General features: G+C 45.5%; 1 protein-coding gene across 2 annotated transcripts in view; it reads right to left on the bottom strand.

Moving 5' to 3' along the window:
- The window catches only part of GALNT7 (polypeptide N-acetylgalactosaminyltransferase 7), a 78,155-nt gene extending 66,093 nt beyond the window's left edge, over positions 1 to 12,062 (bottom strand). Inside the window, exon 1 of one of the 2 annotated variants that reach the window (XM_049793051.1) lies at positions 11,917 to 12,062. In XM_049793051.1, coding sequence (XP_049649008.1) covers positions 11,917 to 12,042 — 126 coding nt within the window. In that variant the 5' untranslated portion in view covers positions 12,043 to 12,062. The remainder of the gene's footprint in view (positions 1 to 11,916) is intronic. The other variant, XM_049793043.1, reaches the window with a different exon arrangement.
- Positions 12,063 to 12,433: the final 371 nt, after the last annotated feature.

Raw genomic sequence — 12,433 nt, forward strand, 5'->3', positions numbered from 1 at the left:
GAAAATTAGGATTGCTGGGATTAGACTGCAAACTGTATTTTGACAAGTTATCAGTACAGACTAAATTCTTGGAAATATCATGCAAGATAAAACCTGTTCAAAAACCTGTTCAAGCTGCCTCTCCTTTGCAGCAACGTTAACTGGCCAAGTTCTATCAGTGAAAACTTTGGTGCTTAGCGTTTAAGGCTGTGAAGACTTCTTTAATCACAGACATGAACTGTAGAGTTTAAAATGAAACCGTTTTTTCCCCCCATAAAAACCTTAGCATTTTATATCCTGTGACAAACCTGTTAGAAGTCAGACTGCCCAAGCTATTACAGAGGATAAAGTCAAGAGAAGTAGTCTGATCATTTATCTTTCTCCCTTATTTCCAGATATCCATATCATTTAATATCTTAATGCAATGCAAGAAAACTCTTAAGCTGTTGAACAGTGGGTCGTGAGAATAAGCCTAATTATCTCCCCAAATTCCCACAAAGAATGAATGAGGGAAAAAAACCCAACAAATCTGACCAGGAAAAAAAGAAATAAAGTGAAGTATTCATCCTTCAGCTGAGAATGAGATTGGAATAAGAACCCGGAATAACAAGAGATCAATGCACCTCATTACACTAACATGGACTTGTGCTGGCTGCAGTCAATCAATGATCACCATCAAGCCTCCTTGTAAGGATCCAATCATACCTTCATCACCTGATGCAAACATACAGGACTGTTTAAAAAAGTTTTGGTGGGTTTTTTTGTTTTGTTTTTTTTTAAAAAAGATACCATATTGCTTCCAGGAGATATAAAAATTATGTTAAGATCTGAAAATCAGTGTCTCATATGCCTTATTCTAAGCCCAGCAGCCTCTCTGTCCCCAGCTTAACAGCAAAAACCTAACTAGCTACCTCTGATTACCTGCAGCCCCTGTGCACATTTCACCACGCGCATAGTGCAAGTCAGCTTGGGTTTAGAAATTATGCACCCCTGGGAAATATCGCCAAAACAAACACCTCCCAGAGAGGCACAAGGCATCTCTCAACCACAAGATCTAGGCATATGGGAATCAGAGAAAGGGGACGTAGGACAGATGAATTGTGCTCAAGGACAGCAGATTTCAAAGAATTCTAATTATTTTTAAAGTAGGCCAACCCCCAGGACATATCCATTTCATCCAGAAAAATTAATCCAGCCTGCTCCCTGCCATCCTCTTTTCCCAAGGCCCCTCAGGCATACACAAAGATTAAAGGCTACATGAACTATCCTGGCAGTCTGCTCCCTTTTATCACACGAGCTTGACAACTCCCCTGTCATCACCAGCCTTGGTAGAAGATAATAACAGGAGCAAAACTTGTTAACTCCCCAAGAGGTGATTGACGTGACTATTTGTGGAAAAGCTAAGTCTGCTCTCTAATACGGAGACTCTGTATCTTGCAGAGATTTGCCCCCCAAAGCCCCATTTCTCTACATGAAATAATGGCGATGGCATTGACACTTTGGACGCCTGTCCGCTGCTCCATATATGAGCACTCAAGGGTCTCATCATACGTTGCCAAAGCTGAGCCAGAGTAACCGTTTGGCCGAGGTTTGACATCAAAGTCTTCTCCCAGTCTTCATTCCAGTGCCATGGACAGCTGCTTTCCTTGAGGATGTTTTTTCTGCTGGTGACCCTGAAGGAGGAGCTCATGCCTGGACCTGCTCAAAGAGCTTCACGGCCTCACTGTTGAGTCAATGCTTCTTGGCCTTCCTTAGCCCAACCTTTCTTGTACTGTTTACATAACTTAAAAATAAGCAAGTGTTCAAGACAAGTATTTTGGATTGGTATTGCCAAACACAGAGAGGGACAGAAGACAGAAGGAGTCTTCAACACTTAGACACCGAGATCACGCAAATGCATCCCAGAAACTAACCTGCAGTCTTGCTTCAGACACCCAGGGCTGGAATACCTCCACAGAGAGTACTCGAGACCACTTTACACACTCAGTAACTATCTCATGCTGTAGGAGTACCTTACATTGCATGAAATAGCAGCATTTGGAGCTGAGGATCTCCAAAAAGTGATACAAGAAGTAGCAGGTGATTCTTCTCCCACACCCGCAGGAGCTGAGGCACAGGAGATGCATGCACCATCCTTCTGGACTTGACAGCTTCTGGCTAAGAGCTCTCTGATCAGAGGCAGGTGGTACACTTACAGGCAATCACTAAAAGCTCATATTCCATCAAAAGAAGCAAACAACAAAAAAACCCCACCTCCCACCCTTTTTCACCTCTGCAGAATACCGAGATACTGTTTTTAAGCTAATCACTAGTGAAGGTCTTGGTCCTGTGCAGAAGGAACATATTTCATAGAGAGGAGGGAAGTAAGGGTGGAAAATGTGGAAGAGGCGAGAAAAAACCAACATATTTCATAGCTGCTGTTTAAAGCTTCTCAAGGGCTTTGGCATGTTAGAATAACACTGTGGGAGATGGATTAGCAGAGACAGAGCAGGTGAAGCAGTCGAAGGTGCATGATAAATGCATCATTGACACATGGATAGCTTATAAAAGACATATATTACAAGCCTTGAAGAGCTGACTTCAAGGCCTCATTTAAGTGAGAGTGTAGCAAATCTTGTTTCAAGACTAAAGCATGCAGAGAACAACTTATTTTCTCTGAAGACCGCGTTATCTCAATAGTCTTTCTTGGTCTTCCTTCCTCAATAGGTAGAACAGAAAACTTATGACATTAGCATCCCAAATGCTTTTAACAGGCAGCCTGGTTACTTTTTTTGGCTTTGCTTCAAAATGTTATTACAGATGAAGCATTTCCTACAGGCAACTTAAAATTATAAATATCTCTTTCTTTGACATATCTAGAATTCTTATTAACTAGCTCAAAACAAAGAGATTTCTTAAATATCTCAAATCCATAAAGGCAGGAACTGAGAAATAAAATGGGATGCTGCTATGCTTCAGCCCTGTTGAAATGCTACTCCTCGTTTTATTTAGTCATCCTTAAAAGGGAAGTCTTTTACTACAGGTCAAAACAAAAGCAAATTTTAATCCCCAAATTGAGACAAAAATGTTCAAATATGAAAAAAACTTATTAAATTTCATTAAAAATCTTCTATTTTTTTCTAAAACACGCTATTTAACATAATACTTTCTGCCTTATTAAAAAAAATCAACTGTATTCACTCAAGTCAGAACAGTTCTTGCTGAGCCATTTTCATTGCCAATTTTTTAAAAGACAACAAAATAAGTAAGAAACTTTGTGGGCTGAGCACCATCTGCTTATGCTTTAATTTCATTAACAGTTGTATTTTGAGACTTTCAACTGTAAAGAAAGTTTTCCAAATGTAAACAGCATGTAAACCAGTATATTATTTTTACCTTGTACTTTCCTACAACTCTCTCCTGCTGCTCAGGGGTTTACTGCACATCGGTGCTGACTGCTGCTATTTGCAACTGAACATTCCACAAGGAAATCAAAGGAAAATAAGTTGTAGCTTAAGGAAAGCCAGAGCAATACTAAAAAGCATTACTGGAGTCAGAGATTAGAATGAAGGATTCAAGAAGACGTGGTAGGAGAGAAACTTAAAAGAAATACAGACCACCATAGAGCAGCAAACAGTTAGTTTATTATAACAGAGCAGGGGGGAGGGGAAAGCAATTTGTTTTGCAAGTTGCAAGAAAGCATGCGTACGCATGAAGAACCATGTTTAATTCCTGCTTAATACAATCCTTTTTTAAGCATCGTATCTTCATTACAAAAAGTAGCCATTTTTGTTTCACTAATAACGTATTGTATGTATGTAGCCTGGTAAGAATAACATTTTTATTCCCACACGGGAAGTCAATGGGTTTTCAGAGAATAGGAATTCTGTGCTATAAAATGCATCCCTAAGAAAGCACCAACCCATTTCAAAACCAGCTCGTACTAAGCAAAGAATTCTTACAGATTTTTTCAAATTTCAGACCTACCAATTCAAATTATATTCCAGTGAGTAAGCAAGTATTTTAAACCTGTTTGGTCCCAAGCAGGGGGAACACAATAAGGATGTTTATTTGAAAATCAAAGGTAGAATACAAGTATTAGCCTTCTCCTCTGTATCTTTTTGCAATTATTAACAACAAACCACCCCCTTTCCACAAACACACATACTTTCCCAGCAAGCTCCTGCGAGGAGGAGGCTATAATTAAACTGATAAATCCCCATCCAGAGATCTGCCATAAAGTACAAACTTAACCTTTGGTTTAAGTTTACAGAAATCTACTGAGTTTAATTTTTTTTCTCCCCAAGACCTGTATTAGATGAAAGGCCAGAATACCCCCAAATCCAAGCCTGAACAGGATCACAGGTTGCAAAGATATGCACGCTGCTGGCTGCTTATTGCTCCCCTTTGTTAGGCCATTCTGCCAACAACTGAACACGTTACCTTGGCATTGCTCTTGGTTGTGGGTGGGGGGGACCTCATTCACCAGAACAGTGTCTAAACCTACAGCGCTGTGGGGCAGAGGTGGACTGCTAAGGGCAGATTCAGCAAGATAAATTCCCTTTAATTCACAAAAAGATTAAAGAAAACTGATGGAGGAGGCAGCCTTTTAAACAGCATGTTGCTATTTTTAAACTAATCGTTCACAGTAGACGTTTGTTTTCCATACTTACGGAGGAAATCTAGTAATTAAACGTAACTGTTACCAGACTTGGAATCCTTCTCTCAGATTATATGGCCTAGTTTCTGTAAAAAGCATCCCACCCACCCCCCCAAGGTATAAGTCAAACCTATTAAAGTAACAGCTTATCCTGCCCTATTTCTACTTCGCAGTCTCCCGTAATGCTGATTTAATATCTGACAAAAATAGGACAAAGATACTGTCATTTTTCATTAGGGAATGTCAGCTCAATACAAGCAATTTTAACTCTGTTGAGCTTGGATTAGGGAAGGTGCATGCTGCTTGGCCATGTGGCGAAAACCCCACATACCTACTTCTGGATATGACATGCCTTCTCTCAAGGCTGGCATCCTGATGACCCACTGAGCCTTTTCCAATAACTAAGTTTACTAGCACCAGCACTTCTGCTACTTCAGCTTAGCCATCGTACCTTAACTCACCACCTTTAAAATAGAGAGTTAACCATTACCTAGATTTTTATTTAAAAAAGGTCTTTATAACACGCTATTTTTAATGCCCCATTGCTTGGCCACTAAGCAGCACGAATTATCACTTCCGTTATCTTATTTTTTCTTAAAGAACAAATGATAACCTACCCAACCCACTGTGTTGATCCTTCTTTATTTTGGTGGTCTTACTCACGGTTTCTCCATTAAGTGCTGCAACAGTGGCATAGTTTTACCTGTGTGATCCCCGAAACAGACACAATCACTAAGTTTTTCTGTTGCATAATCTTACCTAAGAGTGCGGAGCCACCTTTCGTCCTATGCTGAGGATCCTGCCAAAGGCTCACTGGATGCTCTAGATCCCCTTCTCCTGCAATGGGATTCTTGAAAAGCAAATGCCAGACTTAACTTAAGATCCTTGATTTTTCAGCTGTTCAGTTCTTTTACATTACTCATGAACGGTAACACTTGGGGCTAGAATAGAACAAAAGGAATCTTGTCACATACGTATAAAATGGTGTGACACTGCTGTCTCTGGAGGAGTAGACATATACATAATTAATAGTATTGAGATAATAATGAATTATTTACCTAACTTATTACAAAGGATCTTAATGACAAAAGAGTTCAAGAAACTTTTAATACGATCTATGTATGTATACATAAATTGTAGGAATTATCTAGGCTTTTTTTTTTTCTTCCCTCATTTCTTCACATAATTTGCTTTGTGGTCATTTATTCTGCAACATAACTGGAAGCATTTGTCAAAAGATTTCACTTTTAATATGGTAGGGATTGGGGTTTTTACACTCTCCCAAGGGTGACAAGCTTTTTCAAAGCCAATTTAGATGAAAGCATACATTAAAAAAAAATTAGCATTTAATATCTCACAAACATTTTGCCTATTACTGTCGCTAGCAACACTAAAGATTACTGTAATAAACAGAGGGGAAAAAAAAGTGATGCTTGCTTCCTACAACAGCAATACTTTGGCTATAGCAAGCTCACTGCCTCCCTGCACACAGATTTCAAACCAAACTTGTTGAACATGAAAAATTTGCCGGTGTTCATTTCTGCTGTCACGCAAGCAGTAGTGACTTATTACGGCTTTGACTGTAGAAGGCGGTGTGCCTACGTCTAGCCCTGCACCTGTAGGGAGCTTTTCACACCCAGATGATGAATGATTGCATTGAGCTTTCAGGTAATGACGGAGCAGCAGAACTGATGTGGCGCTCCTTGTGTTAGGTCTCACCCCATTACAGAAAGGCAAACCAGCAAAAAAGTGACCGATGTCTAGATAACTATACAAAGCAATTGGGGAGAGAGAGAGAGAGAGAGAGAGATTATTCTGTTATTTGATCACCTGTGTACCGCAATGTATCATGTCTTTAGCAAACTCGGACAACTTGAATCCCTTCACTACTGAACACCACTCTCCCTGTTACATCAGATTTATCACCTTATTCCCTTTCCTCCAGTAATGATATCAACTTCAGATTCCTGCATCTCGGTTTCTCTTCTAAGCACATTTGCCGTTACTCCTTAAGGGAAAGTGGAGAATTTCCGCTGGGACTTCCACTGCAAAGAATCTAATTTAAACCACAATAACACCTCAAGTTCAGTCTGCAACTTGTCATTAAGTTCTCAGTGACAATCCAGCCAAGGCATACAGGATATTAGTGGTCCTTAAAGTGGGGGAGAAGGGGTGTCACTAGAAAGCTCAGAAAACGTCCATTCAGCTTTTGCTTTTTTTTTTTTTTTCTTTTTCCCTAACTCCTCCGCCTCCACATCATAAATTCTCCACCTTCTAGTGGCCACGTGGGAATTGTAATGTTTAAACTTGGCGGTTGGTGAGGTCCCACAGCCCCAGCTGCAAGCCCACCATCTGGCTTCCTGAACCGGGGGGACATGCCAGAATCGCCACCTGCAGAAGGGCCCTCGGCAGAGCCTCCCTTCCCGATCCGAGGGCACCCGCTCCTCCCTCGCTACGACACGGCTGCCGTGACCTATGGCAGCAAGGACAGCTAACCGTCCTGGTGGAGAGACGAGGGTATAAAAGTCTAAGGGTGGGAGACTGTGCCCTCAAAAGCTCCCGTTTAGTTACAGAGCACTGAGAGCACAGCTGGCGTAGGAGATGGGCATGCTTTCAGAGGTGGTAGGACGAAGGTGACAGTTTTCTAATTACTTGTACACACAAAAAAAGCCCTGGGAACCCAGTCCAGAAAGTCTGAGAACTGTTGATGAACAAATACTCCCTAAAGGAGAGCGCATTGAGAACATGTCACTTGCAGACACAGAAAATTAAATGCCTTCAATACATGGCAAGGCAAGTTAATGGCAGCCCATCAGTGGCTCAGGTGCAGTGAGCTACAGGCTAGCTGAAGTCGGGAAATACTGCAAATACTGTAATGCTTTGAATCTGAAGCACCAGGTTCCCAGACACAAGGCCAGGCAGCCCATGCCGAGATTTCAGGAAGTTCTCCTTGCTGCACAGAAGAGGAGGGCAGAACAGGGATTTTATTCTGTGGGTTTTCCCATCTTGCCACCACATTTCTGACCTGTGCAAGGTCAGCCACACACCTCCAGCAAATCTTTTACTACCTTCCTAGGCTCTGGAAGGGGATTAGTAACAAGCTGGACAGTCTTTCTTACTTACTGTCCTTCACAGAGACAAATGAATAGGGTCATTTCTATCAGCTTCTTGGAGTGCTCCAGTGAGGATTAGAGTAAGTATGACACCACTGATCACGCTACTACCACATAGACTATGAGCATGCAAAGTTGTACTTCGAGTTTTGCCGCAGGTAAGCTAAAAAGAGCTTTCAAAAAAAAAACCAAACACAATACCCAAAAAACTCAAAACCCCAACAAACAAACAAACCAAACCCCCAAAACACCAACCTCAATTATACATAACTTTTAAAGCTTCTGAATACTAATCTGGTCACTTTAACGCTTTGTAATTGGTCAGATTTGGAGCGTTAAAGTTGACTTTATATACTACATTTATATGTACATATATATGTAGTATATACATGTATATACTACATTTATTCCTCCAAATAAGCTGTTTCAGTCATGAATCTTTCTTTACCGTTTCAGTCCATTGGTTCTGCCTGCTGTTCTACCCACTCCTCGATGACAACAGCTTTTAAGGCTGTACCTCTGAGGCTGATCATTAGCGACACATCTCGCTGGAGACCAACAATAGCTGCGATCCCTACAGCAATCTTCTTACGATGAATAGCCTCAATCATTTCCTGCTAGCTCGAAAACCATGATCCCTCAGTCCAGAAGAGCAGAAGGTATCAGAAAACATCCCAAAGACCCCACAACACGTACATAATAATCAAATCAATGATTCTACCTAATCTTTTCTCACAGCCATGAACAAGAGTGTCCCTGCCTAAATCTTCAGTACCCTTTTAATCCTTACTATCAGATAGCAGGTGTCGTTACTTACATAAAAGCAGATATGCTTTTAAAGACTCTGAGGATAGACCTTAATATATTTTCATTGTTTCCATTTGGTTTAGATTGGAAACTAAAAGCTCTCCAGGATAAGAATTATTTTATTCTGTTTGGATACTTCTGATAATGCAGATAAATAAATACTTAACTTCTCCCTCTGAATCCTGCAAGCACTTTTTCCTCAAACGGTGTCTTGCAGAAACAAAGCTCCACAGTGGGGTTACCTGGAGAAGATCTTTGTGTCCCCCCCAACTTCTGAATATGCTTTCACAGAACAGATACATCTGTGGCAGTCTTCTATCAGAAAGAAAGGTCTTACCTCCAACTGCCTGTATTACTGTTATTACCTCTGTGTTCTCTCATTTCCCTCCTGAACAGCCACTTCTCCACTTTCACTTTTTCATTGAAAACTCTCTGTACATTAATCATCTTGTCTCTCCAAAAGATCCCTGAAATCTTTTCCGATCAGTAGAAACAATATTAACACAATGTTTGAAGGGAGAATATACTTTAAAAAAAAAAAAAAAAAACTTTTTAAAGTTATAACACTTCTACAAGATCTTCAGTACTACCCATTCTTGTCTGCTACTGTACGCAGGAAAGATTCAAGGTTATAAACATAAAAAGAACAACACAGCAGAACTTTTCATCTTCGCTTCTTTAATGCCTTGGTGTTATTAAAAAGTGCCCAGGGTTACAGTGCAGAGAGGGAAAGGGTACTGCCTGAGGTTAGCTATAAAAAGTTAAATTCTATTTTAAGCTGGTACTGTCTGAGAGGGAATTCTACATTTGTTGGCTAGAGCCTTCAGCACAAGCAAAGGGAGGAGGAGGGTGTTGTACGGGAAGAAGAAGAATTATTCTGTTATCTGTAGCTTAACAAACTTTCTGGCAACTAACAACAGAGCAAACATATTTGTATGACTTAACAAAGTGCATGCCACGAGTGCATTTCAGAGAAGCAGTTATGATTAAACTCCTAGTTCCAATGCGCAGGAACTGCACCGACGCACAGTCTGTTTCCAGGTGTTGCAGGGAGCATACCCCCCAGAGACAAGCCCACCTCACGGGGTCAGCGCTGCCTCACCTAGCAGGATGCAGGATCCAAAGGCCCTTGCCTCTGGACGTACTCCGGGGCTCTGCCAGCTCCCCAGAAATATGCTGGAGCACTGCTAGTAGCGAGCCCGCTCACTAATGTTTAACTAGTCCTCACCTGAGCAGCTTGAGGAAGAAAGCAGTCCAAACCAAAACACAAATTTAGTAATAACAATATTGCTTCCCAGAAACGGTGAAGAAGCACATATTACCCACTCATATATATCACAACAAGTAAACAGCTGATCTAGCTAATGAACCAGATATTCTGTTTAGATTTCATCTTTGACAGTGTTTGCTTAATATAATTGTATTTGTTCCCAGCAAAGACTGAATTATTTCCTGAGGTGGCTGTCATAGACGGGCATTTCCTCCTCCAGTTAAGGCGTGGGTAATCAAGACAGAGTGCCGCTTTATCAGGGGCTGGACTGTAAAAATTCTTCCAACTCCTTTACTGCCACGTGCACCAGCTAGAAAAGATTTCCGAATTAGACCTCACACGCGAATAGAGGTGGATACAAGGGTTCAGCTCAAAAGTCTCCGAGCAAAAGCCTTCAGACTCATGAGAAAGGACAGCATGACTCATTACAGCACCTGAATAAACTGATAGAGCACGCATGCTGTAGGACTGCAATATTTCAGCTGTCATCCCAGAATAATCATCTGAAGACGGTCACTGCCCTACCCAGCAATGCAACCACAACTTTTTTTTTTTTTTTTTTCTGCCAGAGGATGTCACTTACAGGTCTGTTACCTGTCCCTAAGCAGGAAAAGTAATTTGACTGGTTTTGACGCAAAATGTTTACTGCCCGACATTTTCTTGGGAGGCATGCTAGTAATATTCCTGAAGATTTTTCTGTACGCAGACAAGCCCACGTTGTATCTAGAAGAACAGATTACAGAAACTTCACCGCTTAATAAGCTGTGTATCTCCAAAAGAACCACTACGGCCTATTATCTCAGCAGTAACTGCCAAGACACAGAAAACTGTAACAGCTTCGGAAGACAGAGCATCTGCTGAAAGAGTCCGAAGTAATTCCCAGTTTTCAAAAGCAAGAATTCTGTCAGCTCGCTTGCCTTCTGCAATTATTCAAAGCAGCCCACTAGAGAGGACCAAGATCGTGAGCGAACGCATCGTAAAAGATCACTTTTTAAGACAATCACCGCAAAATTTCATGACGTTACCGAAGATCGGTATAATCCTGACTAATCTTACTTCAAGCAGATCTCCTTAAGTCCAGTTACTTTCGACAGCGCTAAAACACCTGGTGAAAACGGAAGAAGCCCGTTGACTCCAAGACCCGGGTGTCGAAGGGTCAGATTATTCTCGCCTGATGGACGGACACAAGGCCGTGGCAAGGCTTGCTCTGCAGAGCTGCCCGCCTGGCCCGGAGCATTTCCAGGGCTTGCCAGTCCCTTTCGGCCCAAGGGCTGCCCAGCCGGCGCCTCGCGGGTGGGTCGCCCCACCGTTTCGGGGTGGGAGACCTGCACCGCCCGCACGATCGGTCCCACGCCGTTGGGCTTCCCGTGCCCTGTTCTTAAATTACCTGACCGGCCGCCTCTCCTTGGCGAAACCTGCCGCTCGGTTAGTAAAACGCCAGGAGGCAGATCCGTGGCGGCGGGGCGAGCGGGAGAGGGGAACACCTGCACCCCTCGTCGGAGCTCGGGGCGAAGACCTCCGCGGGGTGCTTACGCCGCCTACACCAGCACGCTGATTTTAGGGACGGAAAAGCCCCCAGAGGGGACACGGACCCACGCGGTTTGGGCGCCCAGGGCGTCGCCGGCGGGGAGGTCCCGGGGAAGGGCCCCGCCGGAGCGCTGCCCGCCCGCCCGCCCGCCCGCACCACCGCGCCGGCGGCGGACACCGGCGGCGGACACCGGCGGCGCGCTCCCGGCCCGGCCGCCGGCGGGCGGGGGAGCTGCGGCGGCCCCGCGCCGGGCGGGGCGGCGCGGCGCGGACCGGACACCCGCCCGGACCGGCTGCCGGGGCCCATCGCGGCGCGACGGCCCCGGGCCCCGCCGCGGCCGGCCCCAGCGGCGGCGGCGGCTGGCCGCGGCGCCGGATCCTGGGGCCGGCCCCGCCGCTCCGCGCTCCCCTCTCGGGCCTGCAGGCGCCGCAGGCCGCAGCCCGGGCAGCCGCCCCCTACCCGCCCGCCGCCGCCGCCGCCGCCGCCGCCGGCGGTCACCCCTCGGGCGGCGGCCCCGCCGCCAGCCACTCCGTCCCGTGTCCCGTCCCCGTCCCCCCGCCCAGCGCGGCCGCACACTCACCCGCGTCCGTCCCGGGGGAGCCGGCTCCTCGGTGCGGGGCGACAGCGAGGACCAGAGCAGCAGCAGCCCCAAGAAGCTGCCCGCCAGCAGCACGGCGCGCAGCAGGAAGCCCAGCTTCAGCCGCATCCTCCCGCCCGCCCTCTCTCTCCCTCCCGCCGCCGCCGCGCACGCAGCGCCCGGCCCCGCACACCGGCGGGCTTCCGCCCCCCGCCCGGCACGGCGCGGCACGGCACGGCACGGCACGGCCCCGCCGCCGCCGCCGCCTCCTCCTCCTCCTCCTCTCCCCCTCCTCCCCCGGCCGCCGCTGCTCTCGGGCAGCCGCCCGCCTGCGGAGGCTTTCCTCCCGCCGCCGCACGTACAAACTTTCTTCCTTCCCGCCCCCCCTTCCTTTTTCCTTCCCCTCCTCCCCGGTAGTCCCCCCCCGCTGCGGGCTGCCGCGCCTGCCTCCCCGCTGGGCACGGCGGCGGCGGCGGCGGCGGCTGCCGGGGTGATGCGGAGCAGGAAGTAGGAGCCGCGG

Source organism: Accipiter gentilis, chromosome 3, assembly GCF_929443795.1.
Source record: "Accipiter gentilis chromosome 3, bAccGen1.1, whole genome shotgun sequence".
In the NCBI taxonomy this organism is placed as follows: Eukaryota; Metazoa; Chordata; class Aves; order Accipitriformes; family Accipitridae; genus Astur; species Astur gentilis.